Raw genomic sequence first — 23,812 nt, 5'->3', positions numbered from 1 at the left:
TCCTTAAATTCGGCTCAAAATTCAATGACAATTACCATCTTGATTTTTTATTTGTAATACCAAACATCCTAAACTTTAATTTTGATATCACAAACCCTTTATAATATTGTTTATTTATTTTTAATTATAGTATCTTCATTTTTAGTCATTTTAATGACATGATATATATTTTATAGAATTAATTATATGTTTGTTTCACATCATTATTCTGGTGGTTATTTTGTCAATAAATGATATAAATGTTGTGATAAATTAAAATTCAAAGATTTTAAATTAAAATTTAAGGACATACAAATACAATAATTTAATCAATAAACAAATACCAAAAAGTATACATACAAATACAATAAATTCAATTATAATAAGATTATTTTTAAATAACATTATCATCTAGATGATAAAAGTCCATGTTTTAGACATGAGCTATGAATAAATGTTAGCTAAGAACATAGGTGTCAAATGAATGGATATGGATGGGTGTGGATTGACTATAAAAAGGATGGGTTTTAAATAACCTATTTATCCAAATATGACTCATTTAAAGTTTATATTAATATCCAGATTTATATAATCCATATAAATTATTACCTACCCATTTAATCAATTAGTGTTAATTTAATAATTTTTAATAAAAAAATTATTTATTATTATTATTATTATTATAGACCTTAATCTTTTTATTATTATTAGTACTCAAATTTGGTGAATTATTTTAATTTCATCTTATTATTATTATGAATAGATTTAACCAACATATTTTTTTTCTCTCAATTTTGTCTCTACAATTTTATTAGCATCATTTTCTCTCTAGTGAAGTTCTTTTTGTAGCTTATTGATGTATTATTAGTTCAATGCTTTGTTTTTATATTATTGTATTAAATTTATCAAAAAATAAGCATGCAGGACCTAGAAATTTTTTTTGATGGAAATATTTTATCTTTTATCTTTTTATATTTCTTAATTATTTTTATAGTAATATAATATGTGTCAAAATGTACCCATTTATTTCTATGAATGACAAACATGATAAATTTCATTAAAAGAAACTTCATACAATAAAACTCTTTTATTCTCATATTTTTTCTATTTATTATTAAACTAAATTTTAATGAATTTAATTAAACTACTTAACTATTCATCTCCTCTGTAAAATATAGCTTATTACTTTCTCCATTCTAAAATAAGTGTAGTTTAAAAAAATTTATTTAACTTGAGTGTTATATTAAGCAATTAATGGGTATTAATTACTTCCTTTTTTATTTTATCTTTATTTATCGTGAGAGAGAGTATTAATGGAGTAGGAAAAAAGAAATTCATTGAAGTGATAAAATTTAATAAAAAAATTTATGTATTTTAATAATTTGATATTTTACATATAAAATAATTTTTTATTATAATTGAGACACTTAAACACTATATTTCTTAATTCTTATTTGTGAGCTTTAAAGGGATTTATTTAAGAATATAAATATTGTCAAAATAAAACTTTTTAAGTTTCATCTTGAAATTTAAACTTTATAAGATCGATTCAAATTGGACCCCATTCCAGTTCCATATCTGGATCCGGAACTTGATCCTTCCAAAAAAAGGGGCAGCTGCAGTCGAAAGCTTACTGCTAGCCTATCGGCTATATTTTATTTATATATGACCAAAGTCATTGATGTTCGATTCCAATCGGTTTGATTTTTTCGATTTCTTTGCTCACCTTTAGTTATATGAGATAGGCTTTTCAAAAGCTACTATAAGTATAATTTTTTCTTTAAAGGTTTTGTAACAAGTAAAAAAGAATCGTTGATTTAAAATATGATTAACAGTAGACTGAAATTTTTAATAAGAATAAAAGTGTAAAAATAGAGAAAAAGAAAAGGTGGCAAACACTAATGAGTTGTCTTATTAATACTAACTAATTTCAAAACTCGGAATAATGATATAAATGGTCACTGAATTTTGCACTTAGTTTCAATTTAGTCATATAACTTTAATTTGTTTCCATTAGTCATCCAACTTTAATTTTATTTCAATTTAGTCACTTTGTAAAAAAAATTAACACGCGACAAGAACAACTAATAAGAAAAATATAATTAAGAAAAATATGATATGTCAATTTCTCATTGACTAAATTTCAAAAATAAACTTGAATGATGAAATAAACAAATTAAAATTTTATGACCACAATGAAACTAATTGTAAAGTTTAGTGACCAATTATATTATTCTCCATTCAAAACTCTTAAGATTTCAATTTTAAGTAATACTTTATAAAAGGAATCACATTTAATTGATAATAATATACAATTCTTTTCTTGGAATAAACAATATATATAAATTTATAAATGAACAGTAAAAAAATTAAGCTTTAGAATTGAAGGATAAAGATCACTTATTAATCAATCAAACCCTCTTGAATCCATTAATCAATCGAAAGAAATATTCTATTAAAAAGGAGAAACAAATAATATAAATTCAAATAATAAATCTTAAGAGTGACAAAAAGAAATAAACATGGTTGAAACATTCGTTGGTTCATTCATTCTTTTTCTTTTTCTTTTTAAAAATATTTATCACGATTACTTTATAATTTTATATTTTAATTTAAATAGATATGTATTTACAATTTTGATTTAATAAATAAATAAAATATAAAAAACATCCAAGACAAATAGTAATTAAAACATGTTATCGTGACAATTTTAAACCTTCAAAATCTTAAATATATTTTATAATTAACTAAAAATATAAACTCACAGAAAAATGTAATTATATTAACCAACTTTTAAAATTTTAAAAATAAGAAAAGAGTTTAAAAGAATTGTATTCTTTATTTGTTTTAGTAAATGGTTATATGCCATGTCATTTCATTTTATGAAAAACTATTTTTTTTTTGCAAATTTATTAGTATTTTTTAAAAAATATATATTTTTACAAATAAAAATTATATTAAAATTCATTTAGTTCGGAAATAAAAATATTATCGAGACTTTAAAAAAGAGAATTTATATAAATAACTCAAAAAAATTAATGAAAAAATTCATTTATAGATATCCATGTCCAATCTAAGTAATAACGATAATTTTTCTTATTACCACGCGTCAATAACTTTTACAATGTCTTCATAAATTAGGCCAAATAATATGCGGTTTACCGATAAGTTTTCTTTTACAGCACTGATATGGCTTGATTTCAGAATTTGGAGATATTGATGGTTCCTACTTTCTGTTACAATAACAAGCTTACCTTTATCATAACTATCAACTATTGAGTGCAGCCATACTTCTGCAACCGATTACAAACAAAACACATATTCGGTCTTCTCTCGAGTCCCTTGTTTTAGATTTTTTATCATGTACAAATCACAATTCAACCCAGAAGCAATGTTTGGACCTGCATTAAAACAAAAATAAAAATGTTGGTTAACACATAGTTTCAGAAAATTCAGGCTGTCTACAATGCATACCGGGTCTAGAAACAAGCTGGATAGCAAATTCCTGGAATCACATCCTATACAGACCAATGACCTAAGCTTGTTTGACTAGCAAAAGAGCTGCTACTATTTTTTTCCAATCAGCAATTAAAAGGGAATATTTCTTTTACAGAGTGAAGCCATCTGAAGCAGAACAGGACACCACATAATTCATACCAGTGGAGGTAATACCAATAATGGGGGTTCCAGTCAAGAATTAATGGGGTTCCAGTCAAGAATTAATTCACCTAATTTCGATTCCTGTAAGGCTTTTAAACATTCTGGTAAATCTTGAAACCAAAGCCTAAAAGCTTAAACTATTAGGTCATATCTTAATCATCAATGAGACAACTGCCTAAAATCAGTGACACAGCCTATCCCTGAAGATGTTTGCACAAAGCAGAATATTCAGAATACAGTTGATCACTAATTAACCAAAAATCTTTTCACTACAGCTCTGATGAGAATGCCAAAATAGTAACTTCAAATGTTGTGAAGCACTGAAATAAAGCATTTTTACCATTAGTGGAAACCAAAACTCTTATAATTTTGCCATATCTATATATTCTGGTGAATGGCTTCTTGCTGCCATGGATTGCCAGTATGCCTAACATCAGAACCTTCCATTTGTCTTTGTTGCTGATGATGCTCTTCCTCATCTGTCTGCTGGTTTTCATGTTGCAGCTGCTGTTGCTGCACTACTCTGTTTGTAGGCTGACGGGGATAATGCAGCTGCCTGCTTGTTCTCCATCTAAAGTATTCGACAAGAAGAGAATTTGTGCTGATTGCAATCCCAAAGCCAGTGAAAGAGGATAGCAGGACTGAGAGAACAGGGTTCACACTAAGCTGCAAGCATAGAACAAGAACATAAGATGTGAACTCCATCCCCCTAATGGAAAAAGACTTGACCGAAAAATTTGGTTTGCTTACAACAGAATAAAAGATGTGAGCAAATAAGATCACTACGGCAAACTGGAAGGAAGAATAAGCCCATATGTAACTCCTGCTCACTGCCACCATCAGGAATGTAAGTTCCCTCAGTCACAAATATTCATCAAGCAAAAGGTGCTTTTTCTGCCAGCAGTATGGAGAAAACATGAATGGAGAAAATTAAAGACTGGCTTGAGTAACAAGTATCAGAACAAACTTAAAAACTTAATTTGCTCATACTCTCACCTGCATAGAATATGCCTTTCTGTTCTAGTTTTCTACTTTATGAACCTAAGAGATCTGAATACTTTTTCCTCATAAAGATTACTATTAAGAACTTGGTACACTAAAGGGACTGAATAACCAATTAGAGCAAGACCAACCAGTTTAAAATTGGCATTTATATAGTTCACATCAGTCCTAAAATTTTACATAGATGTCGTGTTTGTGAAGAATTTACTGCATCCGATCATGCTGTTATCCTATTTGCACGAACTGAAGAGATAAGGCCTCTTAGCAGGTCACAAGTAAGAGTCAATATGCCTTCTTAGAGAGTGGGCACAAGTTAACTGTACAAATATTAAAGGATTTAGGTAAAGATGATTTATGAAGAGGGGGAAGTTAAGAAAAGATGTAAAAGTTTGGTAATTCTGGGCATTGTGAAGGTTCAAAAGATAGGGGAGAATAGATCAAAATCATGACAAATTCTTAGTTGGAATGTTAAGTATTTAAGCAAATATTTTGAAGGATGTGAAGGTTATCCTCGACTTTATTAGGACCAAGAGTCCCAAGTGAAAGTTTGTTACCATGCTTGCTGGAAGCATCTAGAAATATTACTTAGGATTAAGAATGCCTTCTTCTTTATGGTTCTTTAAGGCAGAGTCTCATTGTTGGAAATAATAAATGAATTGTTAGGGCAAACAATTTTCTAGGAGATTCTATCTTCCTATTCCATTATAGATCAGGTCAGGATCAACAGTTATTTACTTCTATGTCTTTTATAATGCATATCCGCAGATATTGTTGTCTTCACATCTTGAATAACAACAATAATTGGGTTCAATCAATATTTAAATTGCTCAGCCATGCACCCTGCGATCTCTGGATAGAATTGATATAAATGCATACTTATAATATAAATATTCTACTGATAAAAATAAAAGTATTACATAAGATTGCAATGTGATCCTAATGTCAGGATATGAGATAATTAATTCAATTGTATGTCACTAATGAAGCAAGTCTGACAATCAGAGACCGGAAAAAAGAAAAAAGGGAAAGGGAAAAACTCACCCATGGTGGAAGCAATCATTGAAGAAAGGAGACCTAAAACACAAGAGAAAGGCAGTGAAATAGCAAGAGCACGAGGCCCCAACTCAGAGACCTAGAAACAGGTCAAATCATCAACAAGTGCCGCAAAATAAATAGAAAAAAAAAAAAAAGCAACATGCATCACATAGACTTGCAATTGTAACTTGTTGATTTCATCAAGAAGAGGTCCAATGTATTCATGGAGGATGGTTTATATGTCATGATATAATTCAGGAGTAAATTTGATAATTTGTAAACTATAATACCATATCATATGCCCTAAGAGGAATTACTTCATCAGTGGCCACTGAATTTCAGCGAAGTTGCAAAAGTTCAATTTGTAAAAGAAAACAAGTTTGTTTTACAAGATTTTGTAGAAATCAGAAGGCAATTCCTATGTGTCAATTGACAAAGATCTAGCCTATTTGTAATTGTAAGATTATAGTCATAGCAACTTTAGTTATCAGGCTTGCTCGGGCGGTTTGAAGTCTTTGGTCGGTCGACCGTAATGAATGATCGTTGTTCAAAAACAAAATAATAAGATTTCAGGGTTTCACTTTCACTTTTTGCCTAAAGCTGTAACTTCATTGTTAAAGCTAGAATATAGCGATTGAAGATGCTCAGCTGCTTCACGTATTACGAAAGCCATATTGCCCGAAGGGACAAGAGCATGGGTGAGTGGTAGGCATAGGAGGCACGGCCGATGGCAGCAGCAGCAGTGTGCTTCCAAATGCTGTCACGATTGAGATGTGTGCTGCAGGGTGGCTAGGACATCGACTGCCTTTTATCAGTAAAGAGAAGGGGTGGTAGGCTTAGTCGGGCTCAAACTTACAACATCACTATCATAAGCAATAGATTTCAAGCAACTAACTAAAGCCCCTACGGATCTCTACATGCAATTTGCACACTTGGGGAAGAGCATACGCAAAGAGTGGGCTTTTGCACTATCTGCTTCTTACTCTTCAAAGAATGGAATGAAGATTTATAAAAACAAAAAAAATGATTATCTTTGTCAAATGGGCTTGGGTAGAAATTATTCCCAAAAGCTAGCTCATAGGAGGAGGGTACCCAATCCACATATATACACTATAACAGCCTAGTAACTTACCGATATGGGGTAAATACAACTTCTAACACCCTCTCTCACGCTTAGCGTGTCATACAAATAGGCTGGGTTCAAACCCATCATCACAGACGAAAGGTTGGCTCTAATACCATATCAAATCGGCTTGGATAGAATTCATTCCCAAAAACTAGCTCATAGGAAGAGAGTGCCCAATCTACATATATACACTATAATAGCCTAGTAACTTATCGATGTGGAACAAATATAACTTCTACGATCTTATTGTTTATAGATAGATATAGATTATTATATATCATCGTGTCACAAAGCTAGCATAATTATACTAAAACCTAGAAATATAACCTTATTGACAGATATTGAAATAAAATAAAATTTGAATCATTTTGCTCTTTCAAGTTGGAATTCAATGAGCAAGATGTTTAGAGATAAGTCACTGCAGGTTTAAGCGTGCACTAAGACGCGTAAATTATAATGTTGATAATGGTTAGCCTAGTTTAGCAACTTGAAAGCATTAGACAAGATCATTCATACGATATGATAAGATTTCAGTGTACGCCTTTAAGGGAAGGGTGGCATGCTACAGATAGTAGAGGCCTGCAAATATTGCTCTCTAGTGGTATGCTTAGTTGCCAAAATTACACAGAAAAGTGACTTACAAATGCAACAAGCTTCTGATTAGTGTACAGAAGAATGTTACATTCCCGAGAATTCTATCAATTCCACCATCAAGTTTCCTTGTACATGGAATTGTAACTGTCATCTTCATGGGCGAGAATATGAGTATTCTGACAATGTTTCTCCAACTCGGCACTGCTATCCTTCCAAATGCAAACACAAACTAAAAGGTACTGAATACCTGCTAATAGCTCTTCGTTTGAACCCATTTGAATAGATATAAATACACTCAAATCTAATAATATATTATACTATTATATTCAAAGAATGCACAGTATATCTACAAATTTTAACTCATAACTACAAAATATCAAATTACTTTTACTCGTAAACAACAATAATAAAAATAAAAAATTTCACAACATCCATTTATATTATAGTTTACTTAGTTAATTTTATAATAAATTGTCCTATTTATAAAATGTAAGACAACATGCATAAGAAAAAGTTTCAAAGCTATTTATGTGGATTGAAAGAATTTTACATTTAGATTTTCAATTTGGGTAAATAAATAGGTTTTCTAAATCAACTTGAATTAGATTAAGAATACAATGGTAAACTACTTAACTTACTGATAAATGGACTTGGATAGAACTTATTCCCAAAACTAGCTCAAAGGAATATGTGCCCAATCCATATACATACAATATAACAGCCAAGTAACTAGGCGATGTGAGATAAATACAATTTCCAACACCCTTCCTCACACTTAGCGTGACATGCAAATGGACCGGGTCCAAACCCATCACCGCAGATAAAAAGGCCGGCTATGATACCATGACAAATGGGTTTGGATAGAATTCATTCCCAAAAGCTAGCTCAAAGGAAGAGATACCCAATCCACATATATACAACATAACAGCCCAGTAACTAGGCGATATGGGATAAATAAAACTTCTAAAACTTACTAATCTCATTTCCATATTATTGCCTCAGATTACAGAACGTGATAATGTAATTGTATAATCTCACATTCTCAAGTCACTTGTCCACAAATCCTTCATCGGCATAATATTTGCTTTCTAACAACCAAATGTTGTGTAATCAAAAAAGGTGTGGAGATTCCCTAAAAACCAAACTCTCCTCAGCATAATGTGACTAGTAATAGCACCTTCAATAAAGCGTATAAGATTCAAAAAATGGACTCAATTATCACCCAAGTGCCTTGGTAATTTACTTTTCAGGTCTTATCTAGTTCATTAGGTGGTTCTTACATTCATTGTTGCAAAGTATATAAAGAAGATGCTCCCCTTTTAGAAGCCTATCTTTATTTTTAAAATTAGAAAAATATACATACCAGTAATTGCTCCAGAAAGCAAAAGTATGCTAGCATGCTGATCATGACAAGAACTGGTACATCCTGCCACAGCCTGTCAAATGAGAAACAATTACCTATAAACTCCAAAACCAATTTACACAAAAAATATTTGGCAGACACGAGCAAGAACCTTTTAAATTGAGATGCACCCTTTCAAATTATAGATGCAAGAATGCTGTTCAATTCTGTGACAACAGCCCAGAGGAAGAAAGAAGTTTATGTTTTACTAACTTTGCAGATGTTTAATCTGAATTCAGCATAACATCTATTTCCCTTTAAACAAGCATGATATAATTGCCAGCATCATGTAACATAAATAAGCAATAAATAACAAAAGAGAGAGATGTATATGCCTCTCTTAGGAATTAGATACTACTGTAATCTCTGCCATGAAGAAAATAACCATAGCATGTATAATCATGTTCTCGTTGCATAACCATATGTTTGGCATTTTGACAAGCAGATAACATTATTTGCATGTCATCTGAGCAGTCAGATCTAATCCAATCATGCTACCACTCAACCTGACTAGACTAGGGAACAATCACTAGATGTTCAGTTCAGATTGAGACTTTTTCCAATACATTTTGGACTTGGTCATGCCAAGATCTTATGAAACCAACCAGCTAATATTTTACAAGCAGATAACTTACTTGTATGCTATAATATCCCTTGTAGTAAAATCAAGCTAGGAAAAATAATAGGGAAAAGTACAAAAATCTACCTTGTGGTTACACTCTTTTTGGTATGTGATTTTCACAAGGTCTGTGGTCCAGAGTCTATATTTCATTTTAGTCCTCTTGACTAATGTCGTCAAATTTCTAAGATTATATTAATATAATATAAAATTTAATAATAAAATTATTTATTAAATAATTTATCATACAACTAACTAGAATCAACTCACAGTTAATAAAATTAATATGTACTTTCTTAATTTTATAAGAAATAAGATGAAATAAGTTTTAAAATAAATTCATTTTTAGGAGTATTCCATTACACAATTTGATAATAAATTACTTAGGAAATGTTTCTACTGTTGAAAATGAATGTTTTCTAATGTCACAACAGAAAAGATTAACAATATTAGTTGAAAATGGTACTAAAGTGAAACATAACTGAAACCACATAGCCCAAATGACAAGACAGAACCACATATCCTTAAATGAAAAGTACATAATCATAAGGGACCCTTTTTTTACTTTCCCAAAAACATTTCCATGTTATGTTTTCTTTTTTACAAGATGAAGTCCATTGTCAAATCTCGTTTCAAGACTTTGCTATGACAAGCACATTTTCTTTTCTCTTTCGATCCAATAGTTGGCTAGGCAATTGTTGCCTTCTTTCCTAGCCTGGCCTAACCTTATTTTATATCTTGTGCAATTAAAATCTCTTTTAGTTGTTGATTAAGACCATTTTTCTAATTTTTTGGATAAAAAGAAGTACATCGTGCATACCAATACAATTTGTAAAAATTACGAATTTGTTGTCTAAAATTTTCTAATTTTATTATTTTGATGTTTGAATTATTTTTTTATTCAATTAAGTGTTTGAGCCAGCTAAAAACATTCAATATAGTGTTTCTAGCCGGTTTTAAAAGTTAAAATGCTTATGCAGCTTTCTGAACAATAAATTGATTTCAATATCATCCTTCTAAATAATCTCATATTCTCTTTCTTTTTTCTGCTTTTTTAGAATGCTTGTGTGGCTTTCAACACCAGTTTTTAAAATTTTTGTTTGTTTTTAAACAAATTAAAAGAAAGGAAATGATAAGATTTTATTTTTTTCTCACTCATCCAAACAAAGAAAAGGCGAAAAATAATTATTTATTTTCTTGTGTTCACCTTGAGAAAAAAATAAGAATAAAATAATATTCTCACTTGAAAACAATAAGAGAGAGGCCATTTTTTAAAAAAGACAATGAGTTTTAGAAATTAAAAGAAATGGGTATATTTCCTTATAAAAGCTGAACAGAATTTTTTTTTTTTTTTAAAAAAAGAAAAAAAAAAAGGTAATCCAACATCTTTGCTTTTTAGTGCTTAAAACAAAATTTTACAAAATAGAAAGAAGATAAAAAATAAAAAATAGGAAAGAGAAAAAAATTCTAAGTATGAGGAGTGAGTAAATTTAAGTCACCTTATGTGTAAAATAAGTTAGATTATAACTTTAACCTATATGACTGATAAGAAATACCATATTATTACATAAATTAGCTATTTCAAACATTTGATTAAATAAAAATAAAGTCCAAATACTAAAATAGAAATCGAAAAGTTAAGACACTAAATTTATAATTTTTCAATACAATTTAGCCAACATTGTCTAATACCATTACTACGTTACTAATACTAATACCAATACCAATGCTATGAATGGTGGTATCAATCATTGAACTCTAGTCCAATACCAAATTCCTTCTATTTACTCGAGGTCATGTGAACTATGAAAATTATACTAAATCCCTTCTCACCAAAGTCAATGTCAAGTTTCCTTGAGAATAGAAGTTGTTTGGCACAATGATGACATTAGTAAACAAAATACTAATTTTGATCAAAATAAGATTTGAAAATGTCGATGATAAGGAGAAGTGATGAGGTAACCTATTGCCCAATCCATACAATTGTAGACACTCTAAAAGTGCAAAAACCTTGAGCAGCATTTTGGGAATTGAAAAACACTTAAGCTGAAAGGTATTACAATTATATCTATTGTTGTTGCTAAAATAGGATGTAATACCAGGACCATCATTCTTTAATAAGTTTCTCTTTTCACTTTGTAACCCCTAACAAAGTTAAAATTATTGAAAAATCAACTGAGTCATACTCCCCCAATCCCTAAAAGATGTCAAAACAGAGTAATGCTTTTAGTTTCCGTTTTTGTAGAGTATTTGGTTGGAAAGAGGTGCATCTCTCTGAAAACCAATTTTGTTCGACTGCTTGCATAAGGTAGTTTCTTGGCCTCAATGGGCTTGTTTCCAGGAGTTTTCGTGCTGTAGTTTTCTCTAGGTGTTATAAAAAGGGATTTAAGGGTGCTACTCTTTCAGTATCTTCTATTTTGTTGCTGGTTATAGTGCATTAATTTTTATGGACAGATAACACCATCCTACATGTCACAGTCTCCTTTTCTTCCTACTAAATATAATTTGTATCTTATCCAAATATGTATCCCATAACCTTTTCCAAAATATGGAGCGTATAAATATGGATAATGATTGAGAAGATAGTTTATGGATGTTTTTAACTAAGCCATTAAAGTAGGTGAATTTACCTGTACCCAGTGACTTCCTGTTGTTGAGCAACAGGTTGGGGGTGTCTAACAATGGTTTGAGGATTTTGTATCTTTAGTAATGTTACAGGTAGGTTCCTAACTTCCTGCCTGCACACATCACATGTCTGGTTGCCTTTGATGCTAAACCACTTCACAACACATTCCTGATGTGCAAGTGCAAGCTCTCCTTTGCAGCTGCACTCCAGCTTTAGAGTATCACCTCCTTCTGCTAGCTCAACCAAACAAATTCTGCAAACTGCCTCTTCTTCAGGAATGTCTTCACCATCACCTTCACTAGCTAAGAAATTTTCAATATGAGAACAGCAAAATAGTTCAAATTCCAAATTTGTAAGTGAATAACATAAACAAAGAGAAACGTACGCAGGCTTAAAGACTATTGGGAATTAGCAACACTATAACTGCATTTCTAATAACTATTCATTTCCTTAACATTAGCAGAAGAATAGATATATAAGTAATTGGATCACAAAGGGTTTGCTTTTCATAGGTATTCAAAGAGGTCGTGTTTAAACTTGCAACTACCAGGAAACAGCTTATTCGCCAACCTTTCAACTTATGTGAATGCGTAGAATCTCTTTCACCTTATATATTTAGTATAGGAAATGAGAAAAATAGAAGAAAAAGAAAAAGTTTTGTATGTATTGAGAAGAGGTTTCTGCGTATTGACTCTCTTGATTAAATGATTTATACAGTTTCCTACTTATAGAAGAATACAAAGAACAAAACTAGGAGTTATTAAACAAACTAGTTAACCTAATATCTGACTTTCTTATCTTACAAATAGAGCATCCCAATGGTGCTCTTTATTTTAGAAAGCATAATTTCTATGACAAAGTGCATCTCAAGGAATTTTCAATTATAAAGAACAATATATTTTATCCAAGTCTAATGCACTCTTTATATTTCATTATTTATTTTGCTTTTATTTCCATAAGCATTAATAGTTTTAATTTTTCTTTTCTTTTCTTTTTAATTTTTACCAATAGAAAAACGAGAATTACAAATATCAATTAATTTAAGTGTATAGAAACTTGTAATGCATTTATTAAATATAAAGTAGAGAGTGAAGTTTAGCTCTCCATATGTAGAGAGCCAAATCAACTTCTACTTTATATTTAAGAAATAAATAGTGCATTGAAGATGCTTTTATATACAAATAAAATAGCTAATGAATCCCTTAGATTAAAGCAATATCTCAGCTGAATCTTCTATTTTCCAACACAACCTTTCAAGCTGATTTAAAGATATTCTCCATTGCCAGCCTGCTCATCAAACTTTAGCGTCTTGTATACAATTTTCGCAAGTATATCAGCATTTCAGTAGTTGGAACGTATGGCATACAAATCAGTCCATTATCACACTTCTCTTTAATAAAGTGCTTATCTACCTCCACATGCTTTGTTCTGCCATGGAGAACTGGATTTTCAGCAATCGAAGGTCTTCCTATTACTATAGACCTTTGGTACTGCTCCTTTTACGCCACATCTTTAGGTTTTGGCAGATAGTAGTTTAGATTTGGTTCAATCGAAGTTTCAGCTACTTTCCAGCCAAGTAGACCTGTTTCACCAAGCAACTCAAGGACATATTTATGTTGATTAACAACGATGCCTTCCTTAGACCTAACAAACTCCATTCCAAGGAAACATTGCAACAAGCCCAAGCCCTTAATAGCAAGTTTCTTCTTCAGTCTTTCTACTTCACCATTGTCATCACTCATCAAGATTATATTATCTACATAAACAATTAAAATTACAATTTTCCTTCTTTGGAATGCTTGATGTGCTTCACTTTGATAGTAATCATGCCTCCTTTCAGCCTTCCAAAAGCACTCAAACCATGCTCTAAGGGACTATTTAAAACCGTACAGATTTTTTAATTTACAGACTTTAATTTTGCCAAGTTTCTCCTCGAAGCCAGGTGGGAGGCTCATAAAGACTTCTGTTGGAAATTCTAACAATTAGGGGTTTGGCCTTGATTTAGCCATGGTCACAGATATATGCTAGGATTTGTATTCCATGTAGATATAGATAGTCAACTCTGTAAAATAGGAAACATAGGCAGCTGTCCATGTTAAATTTAATCTTTCCTCTTTTTTCTATGATTCCTCTCCCTATTTAAAGAGGACTTTATACTCATTCATAAATCAATCAAGACACATTTTCTTGAATATTTTCTAAGTTGGTATCCGAGCAGAGTTTCTCTAAACGTGGCTAAAACCCTAAATCTACTATTTTTTTTCTTTCTGTTGTCGTAAATCGGTAAGTCATGTCTGAGGTTACATCGGAACCACCCAAAGTCATGTTACTGTTGTTCAAACAAAAACTTTTGAGACTCGGCCGAATCATTCCAGTACCATTCTATTCAAATCACCACTATTCGTTTAAATGGTAATAATTTTCTTTATTGGTCTCAATCTGTTCGAACGTATATTTGTGGGCAAGGAAAAATTGGCTACATCATCGTGGACAAGAAAGCTCCTGCAGCAGGTGATACATTATACCATGTTTGGGATGCTTAGAGTTCCATGGTTATGACATGGCTGGTCAATTCTATGGATGAAGATATCAGTTCAAATATATATGTGATAATAGTTCCAATTACAATTTCAATCAGATGTACTTTGACCTAGGAAATTTTTTTAAGTTGACTCTAAAACTAGTAGAAGTTTGACAAGTCGATGACTCCGATACCAAATACTTCAATTCATTGAAGAGATTATGGCAAGATCTCGACCTATTTACCACATATGAGTGGAAGTCTATTGATGATTGCAACCACCACAAGAAAATGGTGGAAGACAACCATATTTACAAGTTTCTTGCAGGTCTCAATGTCGAGTTTGATGAAGTGTGAGGAAGGATCATCAACAGACCTCCTCTCCCTTCTATTAATGAGGTTCTCGCTGAAGTTAGGAGGGAAGAAAGTTGAAGGAATGTCATCCTCCAAAAAGAGACCATTGGTGAGTCAATTTAAGATTTTGCCTTAGATTACTGATGTTGTCAAGTTATCAGCACAGGGATGATGAGAAGTCACAAGTTTGGTGTGATTACTGCAAAAAGCCACACCACACTCGTGAGACCTACTAGATAATTCATGGCAAACCTGCCAATTGGAAAAGCAATAAGCAAGGAGAAGAGCAACCGTGGGGGTCCTTAATGCTAATGAGGTTGAATCAAGTCCCTTCAACAAAGGCAAATTAATCAACTCTTGAAGCTGATAAAGTCTAATTCTGCATCTGATATTCCTAGTGTTTCTTCGATACAAACAGGTAAATATCCCAAAACCATTTTTTCTTGTCCAAATTTCTCACCCTGGATTAGCGTAAGCTGATGGGAGTGTTGAGAGGTACAAGGCTAGACTGGTTGCTAAAGGCTTCACTCGAACTTATGGGATTGACTCTCAGGAGGCTTTTCTCCTATAGTTAAAATAAGCTCTATCAGAGTCCTACTTTCCCTTGCAAAAAATTCAAATTGGTCTTTACACCAACTTGATGTTAAAAATGTTTTTTGTAATGGTGATATTGAAAAAGAGGTTATCATGAGCTTGCCACCAACATTCGGAAAAAACTTAGGAGTGAAAAAGTATGTAGATTGAAAAAGTCTTTGTACGGACTGAAACAATCACCAAGAACGTGGTTTGAACGCTTTGGAAAAGCAGTTATTAGTTATGGCTTTCTTCAAAGTCAGGCAAATCAAACTATTTTTTATAAACACTCAAAAGATGATAAAGTTGCATTGATTGCTTATATTGATTATATTACTTTAACCGGTAATGATAAGACGGAGTTAGCAGCCCTTAAGAAGAGACTTGCAAAGGAGTTCCAAATTAAGGATCCGGGAATCCTAAAATACTTCCTTGGAATGGAGTTTGCAAGATCTAAAGAAGGTATTTTTGTTAATCAGAGAAAATATGTACTTGACCTTCTCGAAGAAACAGGTTTACTAGGTTACAAGTTAGCAGAAACTCCCATTAAGCCCAATTTGAAGTTACATGCTGCTAAAGTCGAAGAAGTGAAGGATAGGGAACAATATCAAAGACTTGTAGGCAGATTAATCTACTTGTCTCATATGCAACTTGACATTGCTTTTGAAGTTAGCATGGAAAGTCAGTTTTTGCACTCCCCAGGGTCAGAGCATTTTGAGGCTGTCTATAGAATTCTAGATATTTGAAAGGGACTCCTAGTAGAGGCATATTGTTCAAGAAACATGGTCACTTACAAGTTGAAGTCTACATTGACGCTGATTAGGTAGGTGGTGTTACTGATAGAAGATCTACTTTAGGCTATTGTTCTTTTGTTGGGGGAAACCTAATTACTTGTTGAAGCAAAAAACAAAATGTGATGGCTAGAAGTAGTACAAAAGCAAAGTTTAGAGTTGCTGCCCATGGAGTTTGTGACGCAATATGGATCAAAAGAATACTTGAAGAACTGATGTTTTCTTATTCAGCATCAATTAAAGTCTATTACGACAACAAAACTGCTATCTCCATAGCTCATAACCTAGTGCTACATGATCATACAAAGCATATAGAAGTGGACAAACATTTCATCAAGGAGAAGCTCGATGCTAGACTAATATGCATACCATACCTTCCAACAACCGAACAAATTGTTGATGTTCTAATGAAGGGGACTACAAAAAACAATTTGATAAATTAAGTGGCAAGCTGGCTATGGAGAACATTTATAAACTAGCTTGTGGGGGAGTGTTGGAAATTCTGTCAATTAGGGATTTGACCTTGATTCAGCCATGATCATAGATTATGCTAGGATTTGTATTCCACGGAGATATAGATAGTCAATTCTATCATTAGGAAAGATAGGCAGTTGTCCATATTTAAATTTATTCTTTTCCTCTTTTTTCTATGATTTCTCTTCTTATTTAAAGAGGACTTTGTACTCATTCATAAATCAATCAAGACCATTTTTTCTTGAATATTTTTTGAGTACTTCCAAATCGTTTAGGAGCGCATTCTTTGGATCCGAATGATGTAAAGGCTAATTGGAATTTACGGCAAGGATAATAGAAGTTGAATATCTTGGCTACAGGTGCAAATGTTTCGTGGTAGTCAATTTTGATAAGAATCCTAAAGGCATATAGAATCCTAATGTAGAAGGAATGTTAATAGTACAGGAATGCTATTGGCATGATGAATTCTAATGATGCATAAGTTTCAATGATATAAGAAGTTCTAATGATGCTAGGAATCTTGATTCAACTAGGTTTCCTAATCTACTAGGAATTCAAGTGGAATAAGGAATCAAGTTACAAAAGTTCAAATATAAATGTGATGATTCAAGTGTCAATGGAAAGCCATAAATGGGGTCAACAACTAAATTACTTCTGTAATTAAGCCATTAATTTAGGTTGTAAATATTCTTATAAATAGGAGAGGAGATTTAACTTACCATACATAGCTTCCTAGGATCACTCATAGTCTTATAAATAGGGAAGGATCAAAAAATAATGTCAATGGAAAAATATGTGAGAGGTACATTATGATAGAAGGTTTTCATAGAAGGTTTTCATAGAAGGTTTTCACATGCTTTACTAACTTACATATTTTATTAATAACTACTATTAAATTACCAGGTCAAGAACTTAAAATGAATTATCTCATATACAAGAAGTAAAATAACCAGCAAAGAAGAAGAATACACATAACTTTCACCTCCAAAGCTTACTTAAATTGACCCTCCAATATTCAAGTACGAAAAGAACTTCAGAAAAATGAGGTTCTTCCATTTCATGGTATAAAAAGGCTTTATATATGAGAGAAAAATTGTTACAAGTCACAATGTATACATGCATAATAGAGTAAACATGCATCTCTTCAGTTAATTGAAATTTCATGACAAATTAGAATCTACCTATTTCAGTCTTGGAGTCATTGTTTGCTAAGACTTTGTCAACAGCCACAGGACGAGGGGATGCAGAAATTATACGAAATAGGCCTCCACTAGATTCTGTTCTCCTCAAACTTCTTAACTTTACATTTAGAGGAACTGATAATGAGCGTCTGATATGGTGCTTGACTTCTATTTTCTGTCAAAATAGGGTTTTACACAGAATGATTGAATGAACATTTTAAAAAGCATTTCAAGCAGTTAGTAAAGGACATTTCTGAGTGCAACTCTTAGAATGATGGTAATATATCTGCATGATACAAAGATATGTATATCTTATTAATTTATGAAGGAGCCAAAGACACTCACGGAATCATCAGGACAATGATTTGGATCTCTCTCCTGTAAAGTTTGCAGACCTAGCTTTCCAATGGGTGTAACTGGAAGAGAATTTGTTGCTTTTGTTGATATGGTGAGAAAAGCTTTATTGAGAGAAAATGACCTTGAAGTAGAAGGTTTGTCCACTGGAACATCAGATGATGGTGTATATGGAACAATGAGAATAGTGTTTTCATCATCGTGGGGCAAATTCTTTGCTCTGAAACTTCTTTGGGAAAGTAAATTTCTCATAGATGATTTGAACTTGGCTGAATTAGGTCTAGGGGGCAGGCCTGCTTTACTGGAACTTGGACTCTGTGACGAACCAATATCTATCCTAGTAAAATCATGCGATGAACTTTCCGCAGATCTTGCAGGTATTTGCAGAGAAGACAGGTTTGGTCTCCTAGACTGCTGAACTGGAGTGGTCTCTTCAGTTTTTCTCTCTGCATAACTCACCTGCCAAACCATGGAAAGAAACAAAATTATGTCTAAAACCAAAAATGCATGTATCCAGAACAGTGAGAAGACAAGAAAAGTTAAATATTAGATGACCAAACTATCATACTCTGAAACCAGCAAATGTCTTGGAAGAAGCATAAACAAAGGGCAACTAACTGAATATTGGGAACTTTCACTACTAGAACTGGTTTGAATCAAATCAAAGAGAAAAGTCTGAGCTATTAAAATGCTATCCACAAAATACTGCACCAGGTGCTATCAATATCTGCACATGCCATAGTTGCCACCCAGGAAACACTGGCAAGCACTTCGTTTAAACATTCTTAATTAATAAATATATGTATATACAAAATGTTAAATACAGAAGACTAGTATCAGAGTTTATCCAGCATATGTCCCATAGGAAGAAGGAACATTACAATCTAGATTTTCATCCTAAGCAGTTAACTAATCAACCCAAGTTTTCGTTCACTTGATTTAATAGTTACATCCCCGCATATGACCAAATGCATTCAAAGTCTAAAACCATGCATGCATTCGAGTCACTCTCTCCTCTTCAGACCATGACCATTTGTTTAACATCCTAAAAGTAATAAAAAAGAAATCATAGAATCGCTAAACCTATTTAATTCAAGACAATTGCTTTCCAGAAAGTAAAAGAAGTTAAAAGTAAAAATAATAACAATAACAATTTACAATATCATAAAAGAAACAAAATTAATTTCACTGATAATACTCTCATGTATTTACAACTAATTTTACGCACTCCTACTCAATCTAATCGGATTCAATATTAATTTTAGTTACTAAAACGAAAAATAATATTTGGCCAGTTGTAGATCAACATTTGGAAATCTAGATTAACAAGTAGAAATCTCCAAGACTTTACTTGAACCCAGCTACCAGACAGCTGTATAGAATCCAATCCATGAAACAGAATATATGAAAATTAAAAAAAAATTAAAAAAAGACAAGATGTTGAAGGTATAATACTAAGAAAGAGAGAATAATAATAATAAAAAGTCACCTTAGAATGATGTGGAGAATCTGATATGGATTCTTCTTCTTCTTCTTCTTCTTCTTCTTCTTCTTCCAGGCTTTTATGTTTATTTGCAGAATTCTCCATGAGAAATCAACAACGATTGGAAGACCAAACCCTATTTTAAGTGAGTGAACAGTGAAATGCGAGTGCTTAAGCTATAATTTAGTTTGCACGCATACTCATAAGTGTTGTACTTTTTGAACTCCAGTGTATATGTCTGAGCATCCAAGCGAAAGCTTCTCTTAAATCAGAGTACCTTTCTTCACCTTTCCTTTTTTCTTTTTCGTTTTATCATATCAAAATTATTTGCTCGCCAACTTGCTTTGTGTGATGAGCTGTCTTCACCATCCTCCGCTATGATTTTTGCCCTTTTGCACTATCATTACAATCATATATATTTATTTTTGATTGATTGCAGAAACAACCGTCGTATGATTTTATAATGGTAGTAATGTCAGGTATAACTTTTATATATTTTACAATTTAAATTACCAATTGGAATTAAGCATAATTTTGTTGATACGGTGCCGGAATTGGGCGAGTTTTTATGCGTCCACGCCCCATGAAAAAATCCACATTTTACCTAAATGCCAAAATAATAATGAATTTTAATGTCTTTTGCAATATATTGTAACATTTTATTTGATAAGTTAATATACAAATTTAAATATATAATTATTTAACATTCAATTTAATTAAAATAAATAAATAAATAATTCAGTTATAATAAGAGGGTTGTGTATTTAATTAAAATAAGAATATAATAAATAATTTATTTATAAAAAAGATAAAAATTATAAATTTAGTAATTGAAAATACAATCTAATTATAATAAGAGGGTTGTGTATTTAATTAAATTAAGAATATAATAATAATATATAAAAAGATTAAATAATGATACTCTTCTAGTTACTACATAAAAGAAAGACCGCAATCTCTTTTAATAAAAATAATCATTACCTCTTTAATTCAAAATTAAGAAATTAGTAAAAAAAATTAACCTAATTATTAAATTTCTCACTAAAATATTAAATTTTTCTAAAATTACTTTTTATCGATTATGGTAAAATTAATTTTTAGCAAAAAATCAACTTTAGTATCTGCATAAAAATAATTAATTAATATTTTTTACTTAATATAATTTGCTATAGCAATCCTAACAAAATTTAAATATTTTAAAAGTGCTTATATTTATCGAATATTAAAAATTCATACAATCTAATTATAAATTATTAAAATAAAATAATATTATTCTTTATTATACTAAAATGGCAATTTTGATAAAAGTTTAAAAATTAAATTATATTTTTTATTATTTAGTATTTTAATTATATTGACTTTTACAGTACGATGGGATTTTAAGGTAACAAAAGAATATATAAAATAATTTATATATTACAACAAAAATTAAGGAGCAAATAGTATAAAATAAACTTAGTTAAATATTACTTAATAGAAATTCTATCGTAATGATTTTGTACTATAGAATTATAAAGTAAAAAAATAATAAATTTAAATTTGTAAATGTTAAGGGACAAGTAGTATAATATAAAAAATATAGGGATATATAGTAATTATCTATTAATTAATTATTCATTAATTAATGATTTAATTGATTATTAATAATTTGCTTAATTAATAGAGTTTCTTTGATCTTGAAACTATTAATTTTATAGGATTATACTAGATAAAATTCATAAGATCAAAAAATAAAATTATATAAATTAATCTAAAATTTTAATCACAACCTAATAAGTTAATCCAAAATTCGATCCACTATTCAAGGCAACCCAAATTAGATTACGTTCAAATCTAACTCGACCTGAATTCATAATTATCTAAATTGAAAAAGATATGCCTAAAAAAATTCAAATCGGACCAATTTGAACCGAAATTAGCAAGATCGGAAGTTATTTGAACACGAAATAACCAGATTCGAAAAGATTCAAAATCCAAAATAATTTTATCCGAACCTGATTTGACCCGTCCATTTTTCAGTTCTAGTACATTCCATTAGATTTAATGATTAGGACTATTTAATACACTTGTAGAAATAAATAACTAACTTTTTTGAAAAAAAAGGACAATATACATTTTTAAGTCCTTAAAATTTCTAGTTTTATTTTTTTATTATATTGAGTCTTTTTACTTTTATTATTTTTTTAATTAACTATCGAATAGTTGTTAATCAAAGCAAAAATAAAATACAAAAACCTAATAAAATCAATAAAATCCTCATGAAATATTTATAAGACATCCTTAATCCAAGCAAAAATAAAAATATAACAACTTAATAAAACAAAGGAAAAAGGTACAATTTAGTCCTTAATGTTTACTCTTTGATATTGCCCTTTAAGTAATTTTTGGATATTTAACTTGAAAATTATGTTTTTCCAGTTAAATTAGCTCCTCTTTCAACAAGATAATCAAACCACATATACCACTGTCTATAAAACCTGAGTTGGATAAATGAGGGACTATTGCAATGGTTAGTTATGTTAAATTGGCTTCTTTTCTTACACATTGATATTGCTAATTAAGATTTATATAATAATAATTTTTCTTATTTCTTTAAAAAAATTCTTAAATTGAACTTAAAACAATAATTACATTTTCTTTAAAGAGTCTATGTTTCTTTGAATAAAATACTATCTTATTATTCATTTTCCTTCATCATATACCAAAGAAACAATAGATATCTTCATATAAGTATATTTTTGTAATTCAAATTCAATTCACCGCAAATGCAAAACCAATTCTTCTTGCTAATACAAATTAATTTCACTGTAAATACAATTTAATATTAAAAAATTACAGATTTCATTAAAAGAATTCTCCACCTTAATTAAATAAGAACCCATGAATTAAATAACTAAACCTAATTAATAGAAATGTTTAGAAACCAATTTCAAAAACATCAATAAGAGAACATCATTTTAGAAATTAATATAAAACAAAATATGATACTATTAGTTACTTCCCATTCGGCCATTACAATAAACACTTTGCGAGCATGATAAAGACAACAGAAGATAAAGCACAAAATGAAGTATGTACCTTGCGTTTCTGTTCTCTATTCTTTGATAGCATAAAAGAAATCTAAAGTTTAGGACAAAAAGAAAAAAACTGAAGAATAAGAAATCAAAGAAGTTAGCAAAGTTCACTACCAACATCGATGATTCATTCAAATATGCTCTCTGCAATGCTAACCCAAATTTTATCTGATGAGTTATTACAACAATAATAACAAGAATCGCATCAACTTCTTCTTTTCTCTTAAGGAGATGATTTATATATTGAATTATCATTATGTATGTAAAAGCAACCTTCGATTTTCTTTTTCTAATTTGCAAAGTATAAGTTAGGTGCCATTACTATCTTTTGTAAGAAAATGAAATTTTCATTAAAAATAGAGAGGTTAAGAAAAAAAAAAAAGAAGAAGTTAGAAAACAAAATGAGCTAGATCTGTTGTTTTAATTCTCAAGTTCTTAGTCCAATTCAGTTTTTATAAACGTGTTCTATATTGCTTGCTTATCAGGGGCTAATATAACATAAAAAACATAACTTTTAAGTGAAATGTCCTAAAATGTACTTTAGAGGTATATATTTATACCATAGAGCAAACTTTAGGGGCTATAATGTACCTTTTCCCTAAAACAAAATAAAAGTTGAAGAGTTCAACAGAATAAATTGAAAAATTTAGGGTGAATCATGAAAATTCAAAACCTAAAGTTACATAAAGCCCGATGATAAAAAAGTTTAATTAGCTAGCGATTAAAAGAAGAAAATGGACATTTTGGCCCCTAAGCTCAAGAAGAGTTGCTCAGAAATTAAGAAAAAGGAGTAAAAAGTCCATGCCTCGGACTAAACTCGTGCGGATCTAGGTCGACCAGTGCGCAACTTCACACTAGCTTCGCGTGAGTCCATCTAGACCTTGTGTGGTTAGAGTTTAATCCTAGAGGCACAAGCTTCTGGCCCAGACCTCGTGCAAGACCAACCTAATCGCGTGCAGATCCA

General features: G+C 30.7%; 1 protein-coding gene across 3 annotated transcripts; it reads right to left on the bottom strand.

Annotated features, from left to right (window-relative positions):
• Window positions 1–3,053: 3,053 nt before the first annotated feature.
• LOC8266804 lies at window positions 3,054–20,217 on the bottom strand. 3 transcript variants are annotated; one of them, XM_015721441.3, is made up of 9 exons: window positions 19,781–20,217; window positions 18,283–18,750; window positions 17,938–18,112; window positions 12,048–12,336; window positions 8,760–8,832; window positions 5,683–5,773; window positions 4,390–4,469; window positions 3,980–4,305; window positions 3,054–3,380 (listed from the first exon to the last, which is right to left on the bottom strand). In XM_015721441.3, the coding sequence occupies exons 1-8, from the start codon at window positions 19,877–19,879 to the stop codon at window positions 4,018–4,020; spliced, it is 1,563 nt and encodes a 520-aa protein (XP_015576927.2). In that variant the 5' UTR covers window positions 19,880–20,217; the 3' UTR covers window positions 3,054–3,380; window positions 3,980–4,017. The 3 variants fall into 3 exon arrangements, with proteins under 3 accessions (XP_015576927.2, XP_002522590.2, XP_015576928.2); XM_002522544.4 differs by having other exon boundaries at window positions 12,048–12,345; window positions 19,781–20,215; XM_015721442.3 differs by lacking the exons at window positions 4,390–4,469; window positions 5,683–5,773 and having other exon boundaries at window positions 12,048–12,345; window positions 19,781–20,216.
• Window positions 20,218–23,812: the final 3,595 nt, after the last annotated feature.

This window comes from Ricinus communis, chromosome 10 (genome assembly GCF_019578655.1).
Source record: "Ricinus communis isolate WT05 ecotype wild-type chromosome 10, ASM1957865v1, whole genome shotgun sequence".
In the NCBI taxonomy this organism is placed as follows: Eukaryota; Viridiplantae; Streptophyta; class Magnoliopsida; order Malpighiales; family Euphorbiaceae; genus Ricinus; species Ricinus communis.
Note: the sequence above shows the minus strand (reverse complement) of the source record. Positions and strands in the feature narration are given on the sequence as shown.

Coding starts and splice junctions, on each gene's coding strand:
- LOC8266804 (XM_002522544.4), bottom strand. CDS start 19,879: ATGGAGAATTCTGCAAATAAACATAAAAGCCTGGAAGAAGAAGAAGAA. Junction 18,751..19,780: donor ATTCTCCACATCATTCTAAG/GTGACTTTTTAT, acceptor ATGGTTTGGCAG/GTGAGTTATGCAGAGAGAAA. Junction 18,113..18,282: donor ATCATTGTCCTGATGATTCC/GTGAGTGTCTTT, acceptor CTATTTTGACAG/AAAATAGAAGTCAAGCACCA.